The 23785-nt window shown below is 36.8% G+C and overlaps 2 protein-coding genes across 2 annotated transcripts; one reads left to right on the top strand and one right to left on the bottom strand.

Moving 5' to 3' along the window:
• Positions 1-3075: 3075 nt before the first annotated feature.
• LOC139960882 (uncharacterized) lies at positions 3076-6795 on the top strand. Its single transcript, XM_071959556.1, has one exon. It carries the CDS (start codon positions 4009-4011, stop codon positions 5233-5235), a length of 1227 nt encoding a protein of 408 aa, XP_071815657.1. The 5' UTR covers positions 3076-4008; the 3' UTR covers positions 5236-6795.
• A 317-nt stretch (positions 6796-7112) lies between these two features.
• Positions 7113-23719, bottom strand: LOC139960868 (bactericidal permeability-increasing protein-like). The gene is made up of 16 exons (XM_071959536.1): positions 23543-23719; positions 22027-22138; positions 20307-20435; positions 19195-19268; positions 17320-17416; positions 16419-16482; positions 15603-15666; positions 15164-15252; positions 14692-14868; positions 13369-13434; positions 12074-12241; positions 11793-11860; positions 11170-11212; positions 10279-10342; positions 9532-9608; positions 7113-9298 (listed from the first exon to the last, which is right to left on the bottom strand). The coding sequence occupies exons 1-16, from the start codon at positions 23646-23648 to the stop codon at positions 9209-9211; spliced, it is 1488 nt and encodes a 495-aa protein (XP_071815637.1). The 5' UTR covers positions 23649-23719; the 3' UTR covers positions 7113-9208.
• Positions 23720-23785: the final 66 nt, after the last annotated feature.

Genomic DNA, 23785 nt, shown 5'->3' with positions numbered 1-23785 from the left:
AATTGCTGCAGTGAATGATCCACCATGTCCATGAAGTGTCTTCCTAGTTCGGGAAGCAGAGGAGGTGAAATATACTAGTGTTAGGAAGCTGGTCTATCTACTCCCCACCCCTCCCCCTCATAATCCCGTTTTCCCCTTATCCCAACCTATAAATAAACTTCCACTTTAGGTTAGAGAATCAGCTTGGCAAGAGCTACTTCTTACCAACTTTCGCGTAAATATAGTAACTAACATCCACTTGATTCTTGTACCGAGTCCGACAGCCTCGGATTGATCAAAGACTCCCCCCCCCATATCCCTTTCACTTTTTGATTTGGCAAGTTACACTCTTGTTGGTCTGTCGACTGTCTTCCTCGATGTGGCATATTGAGCTTTAGTTTTTAATTTAATGCCCTAGCTTGCTTTGTTCGACTGTTTGTTCTTCAACAACTTGATTAAACTCCCCATTGAAATCTGTATGGTTTGTCTTTTTCGTGTATCTGAGTCGATATACTGTATTGATTGCCATTGTAAGAGAATGGTGTGTTTGCTTTATAGGTAATATTAGACCAAACTTTTCATTATATATTTACAGTCTAGCTTTGCCTCCCCAACCCATATATATATATATTTCTCGATGGTGATTTGCTGTCTCGGTTTGACATACCTTGTTGCTAAGATCTTTACAATTTCAACTGCCGCTAATTTACTCCAAACGAGGTGTTTATACAGAGTAACACCTCAACAATATGTTTCTCTTAATTGTAATAGCAAAATCACAAACATCTAACTCAAGAAAGTTAAATAGAAATGTAACCTCCCAGTCCTTTATAGAGTGGATGTAATCATTCATTCAAATAAACTGTCATTTGCTTGTGAACTACTCTTCCAATCGTCAGTTGGATGGAGTTACTGACTCTTACCTGCAGTGCAAACTTCTTATATAAACAAGGAATAAATTGCAGTGCCGTGCTAAAAATACAATGACAACAATATAAACAGTAAAAGAACATCTTTAAATATTAGCTGATGACATCTCTCAGTGCAAGACTTGATCACGTGATTTGACGAAAGACTTGTACAGATTTAGTGATACAATCCGTATACCTGTCGGATCCCAGGATTTCGCGGAAGGAGTGCCGGGAGGATGGGGGGGGGGTCCGGGAAGTATATGGGGTGGAGGTAAATGTCTGTATATCGAAAGTAATACCAAAAATAGTGGCATCAGAAATATTATTGAAAGGAACTAATGCACGCACACATAACGTGCTAAAAAGTGGATAAGCAGTTTGCTAACAGTTTTATTTTATTTTTATTTAAAAAAATATACAGTGTACTTTGCTATCATCAAACTTATATGTTTGTAGATAGAACTAATTCTTAGTGTCACAAAAATGTCAGCGCGGGGCGTGGGAAGCACGGTGCGCTAAAAAGTTATGATCAAACTTATTATGTTTTTAGTTATAACTAATGTTTACTGCCACAAAAAAATCAAGGGAGGGTGGGGTGGGGGACTTTGGAGCGTGGTGCGTCACCCCTCCCTGCATACTTTCATCAAATATGAAACGAACACGTGAAGTGATACTTACGTTAAATAACCTTTATCACTACATACTTCGTTCGAAAGAAAGACATGGTATAGAGTTCTAAATATTCCCTATGTATGTTCACATTGTTCATTATTCAGTGTAACTTGTGCGTTGTAACTTTGTCATGGTGATTTTCAAGCCATATATATGAGATTCACATGTAATTGGACACCACCTCTGTCTAAATCACTTTTTAGTTACAACTACTTCCGGTTGATTGATTATAACTTGTGGGTTTTTGAGCGAAGTTAGACCAAATGTGGTAATTTTATATCCCACAAATTTCTTGAATCATGTGCAAAACGATATGCCCAATTTTATTATTTCTTAAAGTTTGGGCGGCTGAAGTTACCCCAAAACATTAGAACATTATTTATACATATATGTTTATGTCTCTCATTTCTACTACTTAGGCCTGCATACGATATTACCATCAGTGGAATTGGGTCCACCCAACTGCCTATTCTGTATAAAGAATAAATTGATTTCTTTCCTCGACTCGAACAATGAAATAGGCGGGTCCCCCCCCCACCCTCATTTTAAGATAGGGCATATATTCTGCATTGGCTTTACATATCCTAATAATACAATTGGAAAATACCATGCATACGTACAGCCCGTTCCCAATCTTCAATTAAACAGGCCGGCCGGCCTTTTTGGACACGTTATCGGCAGCGACGAGGGGGGATTTTGGTGACGCACAGCTCATTTATGTGGGGAAGAGGTTGGGGGATGAAAAAACACAGCCAAACTAAAATATGGAAACTAAATAGCGAGAGGAGAAGTTTAAGCAGTTGCGGAATGCGAGATTAGTAAACACTTTCAATATGGACTGTAGGCAGGAAGCAATTCAACAAAACAAGCTACCAAACAAGGGGAACATATATGATGTTGACTCCAGTGGGGAGGCAGGGTGCACTAGACCTCCCATACACCTTTCGAGAAGAGTTTTAGGTTTGCTCTTAATCTGATTGTGAAAGGCGACACAAACTTTACAGTGCAAAGACCAATTGTATACATGTGCCTATATACACATGTGTAAGTTATAGTAAACTCAACATGATCGGCTATGGAGCCATCATGGATTAACTGTGTAAGTTCAGAATAGTTTAATTAGGCCCATTACAGAAATATTACGACTGACACTGAGAACAGAGAAAGGCATCCCTATTTTGTAACCATTCGGCGTTCCTTACCACGTAATTTGCCTCAAACTTCTTTTGTATTCAAATCTCTTGATATAAACGGATTAGATTCTCCCAGTTCATCACATGTTGTTTGTCACTTGTATTGTAACCGTCTAAAAGTGTTCACAAGTTTAACAATGACTTAACTATTGGTTGCTTATATTTTATTGATCTTAGCCTAACACTTATTGTGACAAAAGATACTTAAGTGATCTTATCAAAATGTTTATTTGTAACTTTCTCCCAAATCCTTTTGAACAAGATTACCAAGTCCTTTTGTAAAGTAAGTCTCTGCCTAACACGTTAATACGGAAGTATAATTAAAAGAAACTTTGTTCAATCCGTGTGCACACGCATGATGAAGAAGGGATTATTCTTTACAAGCCAACTTAACCGCGATGAAATGATTACTCCAAATAATTGTTTGTTAAAACCCCTCCTGTTGGTTCATCGAATTCAATAAAGTAACCGATTAGAATCTCGCGTTTATAATACTTGCAAATTAAAAAGAGAGAAGGACGCGCCTCTGATATACACGTAACTTCTTGACAAAATTTTGTGACTTTGTTTAAAGAACTGTTTACATTACGTTTGATATCTAGCGTGTGTAGCGAGACAGGACTCTGTTTGATGTTCTGATTCTGGGGTGTCTATACGCCATCGAAAAGCAAACATTTATGCTACCGTTTCATCATCTCCATTGTGAACTCGTGATCAGGACAATATAACCAAAATCGATTTAATTAGAAGATGTCTTTTCAGTCACCATATGTATGCTCGGATTACATGCTTTTCCCTTTTCTTTCTTTCTTTTTGTAAGTTGTGAGGGTGTGTTTGTTATCAACCTATAGATTCATTCATTCATCACATCAGGACCCCATCTGTTCGAAGTTGTGATAAGCAAAGCATCGCAGAATGTGCTTAATTTGTGGATTTTTATCATCAATTGATTTTTTAACATCGTCTTAAAGCTAACAAGGAGAAGCTGGAGAAATTACAAATATAAAGAAAACTTGGTAAAAAAAATGGCAATGTTTGTTCTATAGCGGTGGAATTATAGTTCGGGAATCCAGCTACGGAGACGATGACGGTGATAGCTATAAGTAAATGTTAAGAATGTGAATCGCGCTCCGCCAGTTATTTATCTGTATGATCAATTCAAAACTTTTTACGTGAAACATTTGCTTTCTGTTCCACCGTACTGCCAGAGTACTGACCTAACGAGAGAAGTTTTGAGTATAAAGTTATCACAAATGGATACGCCATCAGTTGACAAGAAAATTACAGAGAGTTTTCTTTCGGGAGGAAACCATACGACGTTAGCCCAAGCCGATTCCACGAAATTACTGAAAGAAGAACCGTTCGGTAACAAGCATATCAGAGTAGTTAACAATATGTCGATGTTTATATCAGAAAATGATTATCCGATAGATTTAAGAAAAACTTTGAAATCAGAGCCTCACTTACGGGACCCGGACCTGACTGTTGCGGGAAGTCCCACTTCTTCTTTCAAACCACAGACTCCTAATGTTGGCAAGTGTCAACCCAAACGACACCGGGCCCGGACCCGTCATAACTACCAGAGACACCCCAAGCCCCCTTATTCTTACATCGCTCTGATTGCCATGGCGATCCGGGAATCGCCGACGGGAAGGATGACGCTAGCGGAAATCAACGAATTTCTCATGAATCGGTTCCCATTCTTTCGCGGTACCTACACGGGCTGGAAAAACTCGGTGCGTCACAATCTCTCGTTGAATGAATGTTTTCAGAAGATTTTAAGAGACCCCACCAGACCATGGGGTAAAGATAACTATTGGACATTGAAAGAAACAGCGGAGTTTGCATTCACCGACGGCATCTTCTCTCGTCGTAGGAGACGATCTAATGGCAAACCCGACGAAGATCCTCACCTAGTCGTGCCAAATCTTTCCGAGATGGTCGAAAACAAGATCAAGAGCAAATCTTTTCACATTGAGAATATACTTGGCAACCGGGACTCTGACGTCACCACGGCGGCTAATTCGACGGTGGATAGACCGCCGTCTCGCGGAGGGGAAACATCGTCATCACCTCCCATACAGGGGGAGACAAGCATCACTGGTAGGTCCTCGGCTGAGGACGTGCACGGGTGCATACCCGATAAGCCGTCAGTCAACCGGCAACTGTTACCGCTACAACGTGGCCAGTACGTTAATCCAGCCATCGCCCTCCAGATGATGTGGCAACAACGCCAGGCGTTACAACTTCAAGCCGCCGCGCAATTCAATCCGTTTGTGACTCAAATCGACACTGAAACATTCTTAAAGCATCAATCGCTTCAATTAAAAGGAAGGGTAACTCCTAACCCACATGGGTCACCCCTTCCACCGATGACGTCACAGTTTCCTCCGTTCTACCCAATGCACCCTATGGTACCTGCCGATCCAGCAATTCTCGCTTCTCTCTACGGGATGAAGATCGTACCAGTGTACCGATGACGTCAGTGAGTTGTTTTATATAGAATCAACATCTTAAATTGCCAAAAATCTCGTATGTATATATTACTACTTGTAAATAATTTTATATTTTGTCATTACTATGACCACCTGAATTTGTTTGGATTTCTTCAAACATCGGAGAGGTACCACAAAAAAAAAGGAAAAAAAAAAAAAAAGAGATAGAAATGTGCAACATTTTGTAGATAAACGCCTGCAGGACAATTCAGTAAACTGAGAAAGAATTTCTGTCTTTCTTCATTATTACCTATTATTATTGATTGAATTATAATTGATTTCGTTGGAACCATTCTTTCTGTTTGATTCCAGATAGTAACATGTGTTACTTGGTCATAATTGCCGTTAATATGACGTCATCGTTTGTTATCTTTGTGTTCGTACAGTATTCTTTCATATTGATTCTGCTATCACGTGTTTATTTCCTCTTCATGAATGTCACTACATCTCCAAAGATACTATAATTAATTCAAATCTCATTTACATGAAATATGACTGTGCATCTCAGAAGTATATTTTCAGTAAATTCATGTTACTTTCTTTTTATTGCATTTCTATATATGTCTTTACCATCAACGTTTCGGTCCCTGTATCTGTATATTATTTTTTCAAAATTGTAACTCTTCAATTATCTGCTACAAAGTTACCATTCCTTCTTTTTTTCTGCTTAGATCGTTAATCAGTGTTTACATGTTTCATATCAAAACAAATGTTTACATTTTTATATAAAAATAATAGGAAAAAATAGTTGGAATCTGCATGTGAACATTGTAACCTCAAATCAACAAATACTAAAATTAAACAAAAAAATGAATGGTTTCAATCGAAAGCTTTATGATCAAGTCACAAAGATTTAAAGATAATAATAAATTCGGTGTTTCAAATTAATCTCTTATGGACATCGGGTGGGGTGCATGGGTGGGTGGAGGGGGGGGGGTAGTTACACGACTGCATATTAAAACAAGGACAAATTCTCCAACGGCGGAAGTGGCATAACTGTCGTATAGTTTTAACGCGAGTAACCATTTCTATTTTATATCTAGCACATTTTGGGACGCTGCTGTAACGTATATACATCAGCATAGAATGTTTAATCATTTTTTTTATCATGTTGAGATTTTCGTGTTTAATATAATCGGAAATGTAATGTGCCCATTATACTTGTTTATTTTCTTCGCCATGAGACATTACCATAAACCAGAAATATTATTAAATCTTAACTAATCAAATGAGAAACACATGATAAAGTACGCAAGTGCGGTTTTCAATCGATATTATGCCACGAAATACAACAAGCTTAATGTATATGTCTGTATGTGATCTCGTCAAGGAAGAATTATTGTTTCAATCGTATATTGCTCTTTAACTTAAAGGAAACGAAAATTTCCAAAGAATATGTTTCTTAATTGCAATTTATTCAATTTTGGATTCAATATTTAATGAGGTGTAAATGAGGCTACCATGGAAACCATATAGTGTAGAAAGTAAAGGAAGAACAATGTTGGTATTATATATATATATATATATATATATATATATATATATATATATAATATCGATTTTCCAACTCATTACGATTTTCATTTATATATATATATATATATATACACACACACACATATATATATATATATATATATATATATATATATATATATATATATATATATATATATATACACATATATATATATTTATATATAATTGTTTTTATGGAAATTACGGTTTTTACGGTATATACCTATGCCGAAACTGAGAATTGCTGGTTAATTCCGTCTCTGAGGATAAACATAACTTCATGAAAACTTTTATCGAGAAGTGAGGGGAGGTGGGGCAGAATAGAGGAGAGACTGACAAACGACTTCTTCGTGTTCCCATTTGAATTTATTGCCATCATTTTTATTAAAAGTTATCATATTGGAAAAATAATGAAATAAAGTAAGAATAATTAAAGAAATAAGTGACATTGTAAATATTTAAAGTACTATTATTCGCGAGAATATTGTTTTTAACGAACTGCAAACATGTTATTTGGATCCACAAAAAAAATCTCACGTTTTCCGATTGATATTTTATGTTGTTTGTGCATTGATGGGACGTATGCTAAGTCCTTGGTATTCAAACGTTTTTGATTTTTGTCCTCAAGTTTCCCCCTTCATCACCTTAGCGACACCTCCAATGACGTATGCTGTAGCCTGGGAAAGGGGCCCTATCGGGTAAGAGGTATACCCCTTACATTTGAAAATAAAAACCTTCAGTTGGTTAATACCGGTAGTGCTTCTGAGTAGCAAAATGGTGTTATACTTTGCAATTCCTGAAAGAAGTAATTTATGATCAAGAATGTCCCCATTTTTTTCCCTGCAACTTTCGGCGATGAAGTTTTGGCCACCCTTTAAAAGAGTCGTGACATAGACTACCCGTATGTTCAACTATTCCCGCCACTGTGAATAATTGAGGGGGTAATTTCTCAACGCACAAACTCTTTCTCTCTCGGTCATCACTCTCAAAACTTGACATAACTATGTATACACAATTAGCCAGTGTTAGAAAAAAACGTATGCAAAACTACTTTTACTAATGGTCACGAACGATCCACCCGGATGGGCGGGGTAATTCACTGCATATTAAAACACGAGGCTATTTATTAGGCTGTTTATTCTACACTGATCTTCAGCCCCGTTGCCAAGTATCAAAAAAAGTATGACGTCACCTATAAAAGGTGAAAGGTCATAACAGATGAAGTTCCAGTCATATCTGCCTCGATTTTGAGGAAGCAACCAAAAACAAACACGTAGAAAAACAGTCGTTTTGGTAAAAGTCGAAAGTGAAAACTCCTCACACAAATACGTCGTTAAAGCTGATTGGTCGGTAGCCTACAAATTGGGCAAAGTGATTGGTCGTTAACGTTAATGTAACTCAATGACGTCACACATAACGCGCTGCTTAAAGTAAAAACGGAAACAGGATCTCGTCAAACGCACATCATTTCATATTGACCTTACCTGTTTACTAAACAATATCGAGAGACAAAAAAAAAATCAAACATTATAGCAGCTGTGACGTGTATGGCAAGTCCATGCGCTATTAAGGGCCCTCTAATCGAGTCCGGCCACCATGGCTATATCCCACTGACTCCCCTGTCTCCAGGCCCGGCTGTCTATAACCCCAACCTGATAGTCTCCGGCAGGGATAACTTGAAAAGGGCCGGGTCCCGCGTGATCTTCAGAAACACCAAGAACGTGTGCCGGGTATGATGTTATTCAGAGACAAAATCTCCAAAGACGCGAAGTGACGTATTAGCCTGATTTACATATAGCCTGCATTACCTTAAATATATGGATCATAACACGGCGACCTGCTCAGAGGTTTGAGCGCGATATTTATCGATTTATAGTGACAAAACTGGAGCCCATTGGTTTGTAATGAGCTCCCAAGACGATGCCAATGAAAGTATTATGATACGCTGCCATGGTAGCCACCTAGTTGAAACTTACATAACATGAGCCCTCCGGTTTTGGAGTTTGCGAAACATCTTTTTCAACCTGGAAACTTCATTGATATTGTGACCTTTGACATATTACGCTCTTATTATTGGACGTGATTGCTTTATACAATCCATAGTACACCAAGTTGGCGTTTTACATGATTTTATACGCTGTTAACTTTTAAAGTATGATAAACTATGTATACACAGTTTGGGGAGCTTAGGCCATATTGTCATTTTTGGCATTATTAAATGTAGTACTTCTTGTACTGTGCTGTGTCTGTAGTATAGGCCTAACAATTGTAAAATGTATGCTAACAACTATCATGCAATCAAAGCCTACATATGAATGAGATATTTACAGTGCATCTATACTAGTTTCGCAAACCCTGTATTTCTACACACTACGCATGTAGATAATGTAGCATCAGCAACAACAAAGAAAAAAAAACAACGTTTTTCAAACGTATATTCCTACACATCTTTTTGCTGCTGACGGCGAGATTTCGCCCTGGTCTCCCAAAGAGGATCGTACACCATATCCGTTCCGATCTTCACAAAGCCCTGTGGATGAGAAACAGATATATCAACAATCACATACAGACGGGAATAATACACACACACACACCCCACCACCACCCCCCACCGGCACACACGCATATATATATATATATATATATATATATATATATATATATATATATATATATATATATATATATATATATATAAACTGAATTCTACTTTCCTATCCCGTCCATTGTAAAGCGCGAAAACACTCTCCATTTGATACATACCTTGCCTTGCGTTAACTCTGGATTTTGAAGGCTGTATTTGTCGAAACTTGGCACAGGTACGCCAGCAGCTCCCATATCTGTAAATAATTCAATATTTGAAGTTATAAATAAAAAATTTCTTTTACCGAGGTAAATGAAGGAAGCTTTACACAAGCTTTAGACAAAGCATACTCTCGGGCATTCACAGTTTGGGCTTTTTGGAAGGAAACGTTTTTTTATATTTTATTTTTATAATTATTGTTTCTTATTGAGAAGACCACGCACTGCAGGTGCACTAACCATGTATGATATAAACAACAAGCTATATGAGATATATACATACTAATACAAACAAGCACGATCGCCTCTCGACCTTCTAGCTTAGCAATGGTACTGTCGTAGTTCATTCCCTCCTGACTGATTTTACATTACGTGTATCCCGTATAACCAGTTTGTAGTTATGAGCTAACGTCGTCGTCATCGGTGACGTAATTGTTATGTGTTCACAATTTTGATGTAGCGTGTTGGAGCCAGGCACGAAGCCAAAGTTCGAATGGGGTGGTGGGAATGTTGGCTGCTGTCTTTCCTGAGAATACCCCCCACTCCCCCACACACAGACATGCCCGTCGTGGTCACGGCTCTGATTGGAGCTGAGCGTGATGGGATTCCGGGGCTTCGTTGATGTGCTAAAGTTCTTCCCGGACAGGACTACGTATATAGGCCTACAGACTAGATGCCGGATGCCATGCAATTGAGAGTATTTCTTACCGTTTATCTTTGGTATGATGAACATCTTACAAGCAAGCTGGAACTTCAATCTCAACTTATCAATCTAAATAAGAAGAAAATGATTTCAGATGTCGGAGAATTAACAACTCAAAAAATACAGTTTAAAAGAAGGCAAATTTGTTATCCACATCCTCCCATTGTTTCTTACAGATAACGTTTTCCCTCTTTAGCTGCCATTACTAGAAGAGTACTCAGTGGCACATCTGAAATATATATATATATATATATATATATATATATATATATATATATTGTTATCTAACATCATATGCTATGTATACCGGTGAACGATAATCAACGGGCACCCAGTATATGCTAGATTCAAAAGCTGTAGATTGTTCTCAACTATATCTTTAGGGATATTATATTTAATTTTTATGATCGATAATATTTCTCGTTAGACTCGCAAAGTATGGTTTACTTTGTGATGACTCACTGAACGGGGTATCATCTCTTATAGTCTTTGCGACGAAGTTCTATAGTATACAGTTTTTCCTGTCGCGTTAAATCGAGGGCGCTATACTTCTTTACTTGAATAGCTTGTAGTCCTTATTGCACTAGAAATTTTCGAAGGTAGATAATACGGGTGGTGTACTGCAACGTAAGTTGGCTATACATACTACAAAACGTAAATACACTGTCTTGTAACAAGCCTTTAACAGTAGCATAAATTGCAATGGTTTATTGGGTGAACTATAAATAATTACGTCCCCCTATATTTAACTGAGCTAGGTATATTTCTGTACTTTATGTTAGCATGATTATATTGATAAAGAACGCTGCTCAAAATGGTACCAATTCATATTCAAATTTCAAATGAATGATAATAACGTTGGCCCTATTTGTATCATGTAGGTTTTTATCTATTACCTTGAAATCTTTAATGGCGGTCCGAAGCAGCCGCAGATCAGCACTGAAAGAGATTATATGGTTGAACGGAAAATTAGTTGCCAAAAACAAATAACTCTTTTCTTTTAACCTTGATGTCAATTAATACTAAATATGGACCTACTTCCAAACCCTCAACACCAACCCTGTTACCATTCTCCCCGACCGACATCAGTGTTTATGTGTTGGTTGTCAAAATTCGGCGTTTTCCAAACCAAACCATTATTGTTCAAAGTCTAAGGCATGCACTGACTGATCATCGAACAAAAGCATTCGTTTACATTTCTCACCTCACGAATCATAGTTACTGAGTTAATTCTATAATACTTTTAAGTCATTTGAAACATTTCCGTCGCCTAGACACTTTTCACACATCATACCAATCACCTGCGAAAGCAATTTCAGAAAAATTTCAACAAATGTCACATTTTCATATTTGGAATGAACCTTGACTACTCAAATTGATAAACCGCATCACTATGAGATTTGTATGTCTAATCCAGTGTCGAGGATTGGCTTAAACTCAACCCAAGAAACTATACTTAGAACCAATCATCTTTGATGTTAAGTTGTTGTAGGAATCATATCTGTCGTCCAAGGTATACCTGACATAGGATGAGTTCCATGTCAAACTTGATTGCTTGAATCCGAGCTTAGCGCTTAACTTCAGGGTCTGAAATGTAAGATGATAGAAAGACAATCGTCACGACCGTAACCAACTGTCTGCCGAATGCCCACTATAGAATAATAGAAATATATATATATTGCTGACTCCATGGACAAATGAACTTGAAAGAACACTTACACTCAACAAAACTTGACAATATGAAGAACGATAACTAAATATGTACATGATACCACGCACAATATGTATTAGTAGACTCACAGCTTCGAGAGTGAACAGATATGCGAGGGTATTGTTCGGTTGAATGACGTAAGCGGCTACGTCACCAGTCACTGTTGCTCCGACTTTGTCTGGAGTAATACTAACTAAGGGCGGTTGGGTTGTGTTTAAGTTCAGCTGCATCATCATATCCGGGTATAACTTGGCGAGCTAAAAAGAGAGGGAAAAAAAGGGAATTAGAATTAATATAATTTACATAGTCTACATGTCACGTGATTGTTACGCATTTAATTACTTATGACGTAAGAAAGGAAACTGTGTAAACTGATTACAACATTTGTTGGTTATAGTGCAATTAATATTGTTCTATACTTTGTATGGAAGTGTCTTTTATCATTTCACTCCTTTAAGATACTTTTAACGAATGGGTTAAATTTAACTGTAAACGTGTATTGATCGAGCGAGAATTTACTAAGTATGTACGCGCTCTGCTGTGAGGGAGGGAGGGGAGGGGGAGTGTTTACTCAGTGTGTAAGCGCACTGCTGGGGGTGTGGGAGGCAATGTTAGGATCTCAGTCATAGCTATTAATTGATATATAATTTGCTACTATCCTGTAAATATAGCTAAGCATAGTATGAAGAGGTAACACAATTAATTTATTGAAAGTTTATTCGGTGATTTGTTTCGAATAGGTTATTGTTATCCCCTTCGCCTCCCTCCTTTTTCTTGTGTTCTAATTTTGATTAATGGGGGGGGGTGGCAAAATATCGGAGGCCCTGGGTCAGGATCCATTCGGGCCCTGTGGTTAATCCGGCCCTCGCAAAATATCTCAATAAGTGTTAAACTGTGATTCCATATTACAAGTTGTCTGATGCTGGTATAATCTAATGTTGACAGTCCGTTCAAACAAAATATCACTCGAATCAGAACCTCTCACAATATTTTTTTCCATTAGCGGCTGTTCAATGATTGCTGTGATTCAGCCTGCATCTTTTATATATCTGTTACCCGAATGTAAATTATCGCAATTTATTGAAAACAAGGTGAGACATTAATGATGGTTATAAAATCGACTGAAACATTTCTGTTAATTTAAGCACCGAAGTTTTAAAATGTAGATTTACTGCAGTCTTATACCGTAAACAACTTAAACGGCCAGTAAAAAGTTTTAACTCACAGTTAAAACTGGGTCATATCCTATTTATAAATATGTATTTTCATATTTTTATTCTGGATTTTAGTCAACGTAAACTGAAAGTGTACCGAAACTAAATATCTCGGAGAAGGCTAAGTATTGCAACATGCAGAAAGCAGGCCAGAATAGGGATCTACTTACCTGAGGAATGAGAAACTCAACTGCAAACTCTGAAGTGTTTAAGCTAATCTTACTGCTTGGTGGAACCTACAATGGGAAGTGAGTAAACATGTCATAAATTGAGGATCATTCTTGTTTCTCCCGAATATACTGACAAGTCTTATAACTCTCACCGATGCAACTTTAAACTTGACGAAACATTTCCCTACGACCCCAGAGCATCTTAAAGGATATTCCGGACAAAAATACCTTTTATTGATTTATTCTTGATACTTGATACATTTATAATGTTTTCTTAGATGTCAATGTTAACAACTTCATCAAAGACACTTTTAGTAGGTATTTTTTCCCCATAAGATATCACAACGAAAAACCCTGAAAAACTACAACAACAAAATAATTAGAACGTGGTTTTGACCTAAAGAAAAACAAAGAAAGAAAGAAGAAAAGAAGTCAAATTTAGCCAAAGAATAACCCATTTAACTGTCTGATATTTAACTCTAGTAAATATCTCAGAATCACATGTATGTACCTGCAGTCACTAGTATACTTTGCAAACTGGCAGCACATTACTGTCTGATCTATATATACATATATATATATATATATATATATATATATATATATATATATATATATATATATATGTATATATATATGTATATATATATATATATATATACACACATATATATATACACACATATATATATATATGTATATATATATATATATAAATAAATATATATATATATATATATATATATGTTTATATATAGTAAAGTATACTCTAGTAAATGTCTCAGAATCACATGTACGTACCTGCAGTCACTAGTATACTTTGCAAACTGGCAGCACATTACTGTCTGATCTATATATATATATATATATATATATATATATATATATATATATATATATATATATATATATATATATATATATATATATATATATATATATATATATATATATATATATATATATATATATATATATAGCAGAATTGAATAAGCTATAGTTATTTTTTATTGTTGTCATGAACATAAAACTTAAAACAATCACCATCTGTATATTTGACCTTTTCAGCAAGGAAAGAAATACTTAAACTGATGATATTGAAAGTCAGTTATGAAATGTCATCACATGATTATTAAAAGAACAGAAAGTTAAAGATATAACCATGAATTTCTTTGAAATGAAACAGCGAACAATACTTACTACATCTTGTTTAACATATGTATAATATTATACTGGGAAAGAAGCCTCAATTCTGAAGGACATATCCAGCACTGTTAGCAACATAGTCATATTGTGCGTGTGTGTGTGTTAGTGTATACTTACTTTATCCTGTGTAACGTTATACTGAAAGAAGCCCGTATTCTGAAGGACATATCCAGCACTGTTAGCAACATAGTCAGTCATCCACATGAACACCATCTTGGATTGATCTGGATCGCTTGGAATTGTGGGTATCTCATAGGGTGCCTCTGTATGATTTCCTTTCTGGTAGATTTCACCCTTGATGAGATAATTGAAACAAATCGTCACTTTAAATAAAAATAATCTGAAAGTGGTTCTTATGAAATACATGAGATGGGATTACCTTTCTGTTCATATACTTATTATCAAACATTTATTTGACTGAAAAAAAGATTAATAATATCTTGGTAACCATAAGTTACACAATTATGATAACCTGATATTTGACAGCTACCGATTTATTGTGAATATGCCCGAAACAACAACCTCAGTATAGGACACGTATATATGAGGACTAGTTAAATATGTTTATAAAAAAAATCAGTTTATTTACCTTGTGTGATGTCGTCAAGGTAACGTCAAAAGTCGGTGACGTCACCAGAGAATAGTCGATCTCGGCTTTATCAGTTATAGAGGCAACGACTGTAGGAAAGTATATGCCAAAGATAACAAAAGAGAAAGTGAACCAAAAGCTTGTCTATTTCAATTATTTTAGGTTTATGGAGAGAGTTTTATCAATCCAAAGCATATAAGCCTCATATAGCCCTCACTAATTGTTATATTGATTGAAATAGGCCTATGTGGTAACTCGACTAAAGGATGCTTACTAATTCTTACATATTCTTCCGGGGTTGCGCATTAAACGAGGTTTTAACAAACTGTTTTATTTATTTATTTATTACATATCGAAAGGAGTTCTCATTAACTAACGTAATTTATTTGACATGATATATAATTACACCTTTTTGAAACTGCATGAAACTGCAACTTACTCTGAATATTCGCTACTTCCTCGGCTAGGTCCGTATTGACCTCGTTAATCACTGTTTGACAAACCTGTGAAACATAAGTAATAATCATTTTTTGTTTCATTTGCTGATGAAGAAAATATTATCTAAGTTGCCGTTTTGGTATGGTATATATCAACGACAAATAAAATCAATTGATGAATTGTGTTAATAGTGTATATATATACTGTTTCTGATTATTACCGATGTATGGTTTGCGAGCATGGATGTCTGTTATCACTTCCATTGTGTCTGCTAATTTTAAATATAAAAGGAGTCTCGAAATATATAACGCAAAGTTGAACGAGGGAAAAATGCGGATTTTCGTCATACAATGTCACTGTAACATGGGTTGGATGCGTCGTTTAGAACACTAATGTAAGGACTCGCTCATTTTTTTTCTCCAAAGAACGTCAGACTCAACTACAACCAGTGGCGTGCGCAATGCGATGGGGTGAGGGTAGGGGCGGGCGGGCGGGCGGGCGGAGGGAGACCGCCACATCCATCGTCAATTAGGGGATATTTTGCAATCATTCGAAAGACGAATACAACCCACATCTACGGGTCCATGGCCACATCAGGCGCGGGCGCGGATCCAAGGATCGCTGGCGGTATTTTCTACCTCCTCTCTTGCTTCAGCCTCACACAAAAATTCCAAAGTGGTTATTAAAAACAACAACAACAACAACAGGAATCAAGTAGACAGCAGTACCGATTGATGGAGTCTGCGCATTAAGAGGTACTTTGCATTGATACTGATCTAGTCAACAAACTGTTAATACTATATCGTAAAAAACTTACCTGGTGGTTCAAGGTGTCTTGTATTTTGTCAGCGATTTCGGAGTCAAACAAATTGTACAGCCAACTTTAATAGAAAAATAGAAAAAATAACGAAATTAATGTTAAATCGATACTTTACTTTTCGAAATTCTGTCTTAAGCCATTTCCTATAATGATGCTTGTAAGGAGACGGACGTTAGCCAGGCTTCATAGCGTCATCATATAATATGTTACTACAGAAGTACACAGATAACATTTCTATATGAATACCTATTATGAAGAATTCTGTTTATTCGACATTAAAAAAGGGTTAAAGGCTCTCAAACGCTCCTTTCACCACATGCAGCTACATCGATAATGACGCCCGTTCCTCGATCTAGAGTTAAATTAATCTTTAATGTTAATCATATTGTTTTATCAACTTTTAATCACTCTACCTAACAGGTTCATTTAATATTATACAAACTAAGGGAACACTCACGTCTGATTTTGTAATACAATAAACAGAAGTTATAGGGGGCTTTAACAATCTTGGTTTTGTGATTGATTTTTCGTTGACCTATGTATAATAGTCTGTTAATGCTAGGCTACACAGTTCAGTCACTTTGATTGACGAGCTTCTCTTGCTGAAAGAGTCATTCCTCAAAAACTGAATGTCAGTGTTATCGAATTGCAACATGCGCTAATGGAAAGCTGTTTTACTGTTCTTTTTTGGTGAGGTTATGAATGTGACAACATTAACAACATAAACCATATATCTATTCAATATTTGAACTAGTTAATTAATGACAAACTTTGACAGCATGGATTGCATATATAGGTTATGTTATATTTCCTGGGGCTGTCTGCTGTAAATTGGTAAAGATATGGTTTAAATGATACTGTTTGGAATGTTATAGTATAAGACGCATTTTAAACAAACCTTGCACCTCCATGTAAAGTTATGTCCACCCTTCCAGCATAAAAGGCACAATCATTAGATGAGCTGTAAACTGTCGGACGTCCGGTAGCATCCACTCCTGTCAAACATAAATTAACGGGGCGAAAATATCTGGTAAGCACTTAAGTTCTAAGGCTTCTTTTTCGTTTGTCGTTTTCAGTTTTTTATGAAAATAAATATTTACATATTCTAGCTCCTTACTTAGCTGGCGGTACTCTACAATATAATCATATTTACAGGTTCGGTTGGGTGATTCTACGACTTTATTACCTTGCAGAATATCCCCTCACCCCACCCGCTCCTACCAGTCCTTTCCTTGTTCCTCCTTATTCAGGATAATGTCCTCTGGCAACTTCCTTAGAAATTTCAAAATTCTCTATAGACGTATTCTACGTATTCTATATATACGCATTCTACGTATTCTCTATAGACGTATTCTACGTATTCTATATAGACGTATTCTACGTATTCTCTATAGACGCATTCTACGTATTCTCTATAGACGTATTCTACGTATTCTCTATAGACGTATTCTACGTATTCTCTATAGACGTATTCTACGTATTCTAGACGTATTCTACGTATTCTATATATACGCATTCTACGTATTCTCTATAGACGTATTCTGCGTATTCTCTATAGACGTATTCTACGTATTCTCTATAGACGTATTCTGCGTATTCTCTATAGACGTATTCTACGTATTCTATATATACGCATTCTACGTATTCTATATATACGCATTCTACGTATTCTATATATACGCATTCTACGTATTCTCTATAGACGTATTCTACGTATTCTCTATAGACGTATTCTACGTATTCTATATAGACGTATTCTACGTATTCTCTATAGACGTATTCTGCGTATTCTCTATAGACGTATTCTACGTATTCTATATAAACGTATTCTGCGTATTCTCTATATACGCATTCTACGTATTCTCTATAGACGTATTCTACGTATTCTCTATAGACGTATTCTACGTATTCTCTATAGACGTATTCTACGTATTCTCTATAGACGTATTCTACGTATTCTCTATAGACGTATTCTACGTATTCTCTATAGACGTATTCTACGTATTCTATATATACGCATTCTACGTATTCTATATATACGCATTCTACGTATTCTCTATATACGCATTCTACGTATTCTCTATAGACGTATTCTACGTATTCTCTATAGACGTATTCTACGTATTCTCTATAGACGTATTCTACGTATTCTCTATAGACGTATTCTACGTATTCTCTATATACGCATTCTACGTATTCTCTATAGACGTATTCTCTATAGACGTATTCTACGTATTCTCTATATACGCATTCTACGTATTCTCTATAGACGTATTCTACGTATTCTCTATAGACGTATTCTACGTATTCTCTATAGACGTATTCTACGTATTCTATATATACGCATTCTACGTATTCTATATATACGCATTCTACGTATTCTCTATATACGCATTCTACGTATTCTCTATATACGTATTCTACGTATTCTCTATAGACGTATTCTACGTATTCTCTATAGACGTATTCTACGTATTCTATATATACGCATTCTACGTATTCTATATATACGCATTCTACGTATTCTATATATACGCATTCTACGTATTCTCTATAGACGTATTCTACGTATTCTCTATAGACGTATTCTACGTATTCTACTTCATCCCATAACCATTTACATCAACACAATATAGGACGTCCGTGGTACTCTGTTATCAGCGAAAACTGTTCATATCTCAAAATCAGACTTTGGCGTTTACTCTGCAGGGAGGACGAGAAAAGGGCCCTGGTTTCATGTAACAGGGACATTTTGACCTTTATTTGTCCTTACCTATTTCAATGGTTACATAGAGGGTTACATCAGAAATCCAAACGTCAAAGCTGCCAGAATCAGATACTGGAATACTGTTAAATGAAGTATAAATATAACTTCACAGGCACAATTGCATACCAAAACACATTGCATGTATTTCGGGAAACTTTATAAGTAATAAAATAATAAATTACCACAACTTTCAATATAGATTTTATCCCGTGTTATGGAGGCGGGGTGGGTGGGGGACTTCTAAATTTCCCTCGAAGGATTTAGGTAGGGACACGAACATTTATTGCTGGACTAGAGAGATCCTGGGGCGTCGAAGGCGACTCCTATAGAGGGGGTGGAGTGGAGTCAGAAAGTGAAATTGTGCAATCTGAGGCACATTTAAACGAAAATTAGGTTTATGATAGGTTTCAAAATGTGCCAGGTTAAAAACGGTGTGCACCCCGCCCTCATTTAACAACTGAACTTTAAAACAAATAAAATCTCACAACTGAAGGTTTTCCAGAGGTTGGGGGACTTTTTAAGAAAAAGTCGCCCAGGACAGAACATGGGCACGAAAACCAAACTACTGAACGACTGATCCGCTTCTAACCCCAGTCCCCTTGCATCGGGACTGTGACTGTGGGATATACCCCTTCCCTCTTTTGAGCGCACCACTGGGCAGAATTTGCAGGGGGTGTGTGTGTGCATATGGGACCTTTGCCTAACCTATTGTTTAAACTGCCTGCAAACTTATTGTATGGTGTGATTGGAAGTACCAAATCCCCGGTTCACGTGCCTAAAGTCATCGGGACAAAAAAAAAATCCCTGACATCCCGGGGCCAAGAGTCACCCAAACTATTGACCATATAGTTTCCTCTTATTGAACATTCAAGCTACTATCCAATGAAATTACCCGCAACACTGTTTATGCTAATTAGGTATGATAAATAGCTGTACGCAAGGCCTATATACGAGTCGTGATAAACACGTTAGCATGATTTGCCTGCATATATACATGTGAGCATGGGAAGGATAATTGTAACAAATATGCACAACACCAAAAGAGGTCATTACATGAATTCATTTGGAAAAGTAGAACCCATTTACAGACATATACGTACCAACAACATGATACTTACAAGCTATCTAGTTTGTAGCGCCAGTCTCCGTGAAGAGAGATACTGAGACCGCTCGCTGAGACCTTGAGACCAACATCGGTCACGGTAGAGATGGACGCAGACGGAATATCAAACCTGGTCACATGGATACTATATGAGAAAAAATACAGCAAGATAACAAGTTCAATTAACAAGCATGGGTGCTACATGATGTCTGGATCAGAACTCCATGTCTTTCACGTATATATTAATGTCGCGTCATTGTGGATCGAGGATATTAGTAGAGATGGATGCAGACGGTATATGAAACCTGTTAACATGGATACTATACAGGAAAGAAAATATATTCGGACTTATTCATATGTGAGATGTAGAGGCATGATGTGGGGGGGGGGTAGGTGGGAAGGGGTCGGTCGTGCAGGATGGGATTCGGGAAGGGGTTGGATTATTGAAGGCAATACTTCGTGTTATAGTCATATTTGACTTGAATTTACTGTAGGAGGAGCTTGCTTAAGGACCCCTGTATCCCCACCCCTCCCCCCCCCCGGCTACATTCTTTAAACCGTTAACGCTGGTGGGGTTAGACAACTCGTCGTCGAAGTTCAACAACGTGATAATCGGCATGTTTTTAATGTTACCTAGTGAGAATTTAAGAGAATAATGCCGCATAGTTTTGGCGGGAATTACAATTATAGAGACGGCTTCAATGTGTAATTTATATGATTACGTTTACGCGGGACACGATACATGCTCGCGGTACATAAGGCAAAGTAATGCGTGGTTCAGCGGTTAGAATGTCCGCCTAACAATCCGGTTAGTTTTCCGTAAACAAAATTCCTCCAGGAGCCAGATTCTCTTGACCTATTAAAAAATCACCGCAGTGCAGTGATGAAAGCGTAGTCTTCCGTGGATTTGGTATTTTTGGTTTGTGAACTTGGGAAAGGGGTTGTGATTTCGAATGGGGTGCCTTTGCCTACCTCAGTATTTGAGAAAGTGGTCAGATGCCGGGGTATACACTCTCGTCCATCTAATGGGGACGTTAAATGGCGGTCGGTGGAGCAGGAATGGGAGTAAATTCACACCCCTGCCTCGTTATCCTCTGAACACTTATCAATAAGGGAAGGCTTGAAATAAGACGGTGTTCATTCACGAAGACTAACACGGATAGGGTCTCAAGTAAGCTACTGTATAGGCTTCCTGATCTTTGGGTCTCTAAACTAAACTAAACTAAAACCCTACACTTGTATTTGCATTGGAAACTTCAGACTTTTCAGAACGCATTCTTTGGATTCGAATTTCAGAGTTAAGAAGTCAAATGCTGCATTGTGAGGCATATTTATACTATAGGTCTATATAATAAGGTCTAAACGCAATGTCGTGTTAATCAATAATTTTGAATTTAAAAAAAATGAACGTTTCGCCCCCCCCCCCCCTCCCCCCTCCCCCCACTGAACGTGCTTCATTGACAGGAGGCAGGTGACAGATGCCACTTTCCTTGTGCACGCAACTGGGAAAACAAAGTTTGATTAAGAGGGGTGTGCCCTTGTCATGAACGATTTCTAATTATAATTTTACTCGTTTATTAATCGCCAAAAAGATTCTCGTTTGAGAAGAGAGGTATCATGAGGTTTAATCGGGGCTCTCGCCTGCTATGTCGGAACCCTCTCTCTTACCACGCTTGCGTCAGATGATCCGACTGTTTCTAAGATTCTTCAAATGTGTATTCATATGTATATCTTACTTGGTTAACGAGTATCTGATAGTGCCAATCACAACATCTGCACTGCCTGATTGGTCAGGTATGGTTGCCTTGGAAATCTCCTCTTTTAGTTTACGTACTCCAACATCACTTACTGCAAAGGAAAGTTTTAAATTATATATATATACATCTATATAAACACATACATAATAAACAGGGTTAGGGTTAGTTATATATATATATATATATATATATATATATATATATATATATATATATATATATATATATATATATATATATATAGATTCATCACTTGTTACTAAAAAAATAAAAGTAATAAAATCTCTGTGACATCCAAAATACAAAAATATAAAGTCATTTTTTCATTCTCCTAATCCAATGAGTAATGATAAGACACCTCTTTAAATTCATGCTTGCTGAAAATGATGACATATTGATACAGATATACTCGAACCCCTGGAACCTAGCTCCAAACCCCACCCCATCCTGTCCCTCTCAAAATACTCTCAATGAGCAGTATACTAGTGACCGTTCCAACTCATTGTAACAAGAACTCACCCCCCCCCCTCCGGTCCCTTCTCTCCCCTGTAGATATTCCGAATGAACCTCAATTTCAGCAGGAAAATATGTCTGGCAGCACAAACAGTATATTTCCATATCATCACCTTTCTAAATAAAACCAGGACCAGTAATGTATGTCAAGAGATCACACATACTCCATAGCATGATATATATATATATATATATATATATATATATGTGTGTGTGTGTTATGTCAGACTAACATTGAACTAACACATACAGCTAAGCAAAATCAAATATTATTTATTTATTTATTGGGATATCATCAATGTAATGTACTTTCACATGCATGATATACAAGTCCGGGGGTTTAAATATGCAAGTATGAACGTTACTCAGACTATAGAGCCAAACTGGCTTCAACTAGTTTTAACTATAGGGAAGTGTCAGTGATACATCCATGGTCAACTTAAGTTGTCCTGTCTTATAAATCATGTGTTCTATATAGATTTTCAACTATTCTTCCGCTAGTAGTGTATAAATGTCAAATACTTCACTCAGTCTAAACATATAAACACAACGGCAATTATCCTTTCCCATCCATAGTAGACATCAAACTCCACACTACGAAGCAGGAAGCGATTAACGACATCAGATATATCGTGTCATGACAACTTTATGTATTGTAACGTATTGTATTGTAATTTACACAAAACTCCAACCTTGAACTTTTACTTTCTCCGATTTGTAACTGCCAAACCTGTGCCTAGACTCATCTTCACGGATGCTATTCAGTTACACTTCACCTCGATTACAATCCTTTCCTTCCCCCTCCCCTCCCTCAATAAATATGAGAAACACCATGTAGTAAATCGACGCTCAAGATTCTGATTACGGCGTTTAATAAGAAAATATAACCACACCTTAAAAGTTATATGACTCGTGTTTGAGAGAGAAACGGTCCAAAGTTATCGTTTTAATCTATTGATTACACTAGTCAGTTAATACTTACAAAATCGGAGTCCAGTGGGTGTAATGCGGGCCTGGAAGCCTGTTTTCACTGCCAACGAGCTCCCAAGAAATAAGATGATCACGATGAAAATATGATACATTGCCATGGTAAAGTCGTAGGCGTATATCAGTACTTTCTAGACTGACAGTAGAACGTTCAATGATTCTTGTATATCGATGTCACTTTCATTCTATAGTTTATATGTATATTTCCGCAGAGAGGAAACACGAATAACGAAAATAA

The sequence above is a fragment of the Apostichopus japonicus genome, chromosome 3 (assembly GCF_037975245.1).
Source record: "Apostichopus japonicus isolate 1M-3 chromosome 3, ASM3797524v1, whole genome shotgun sequence".
In the NCBI taxonomy this organism is placed as follows: domain Eukaryota; kingdom Metazoa; phylum Echinodermata; class Holothuroidea; order Aspidochirotida; family Stichopodidae; genus Apostichopus; species Apostichopus japonicus.
Note: the sequence above shows the minus strand (reverse complement) of the source record. Positions and strands in the feature narration are given on the sequence as shown.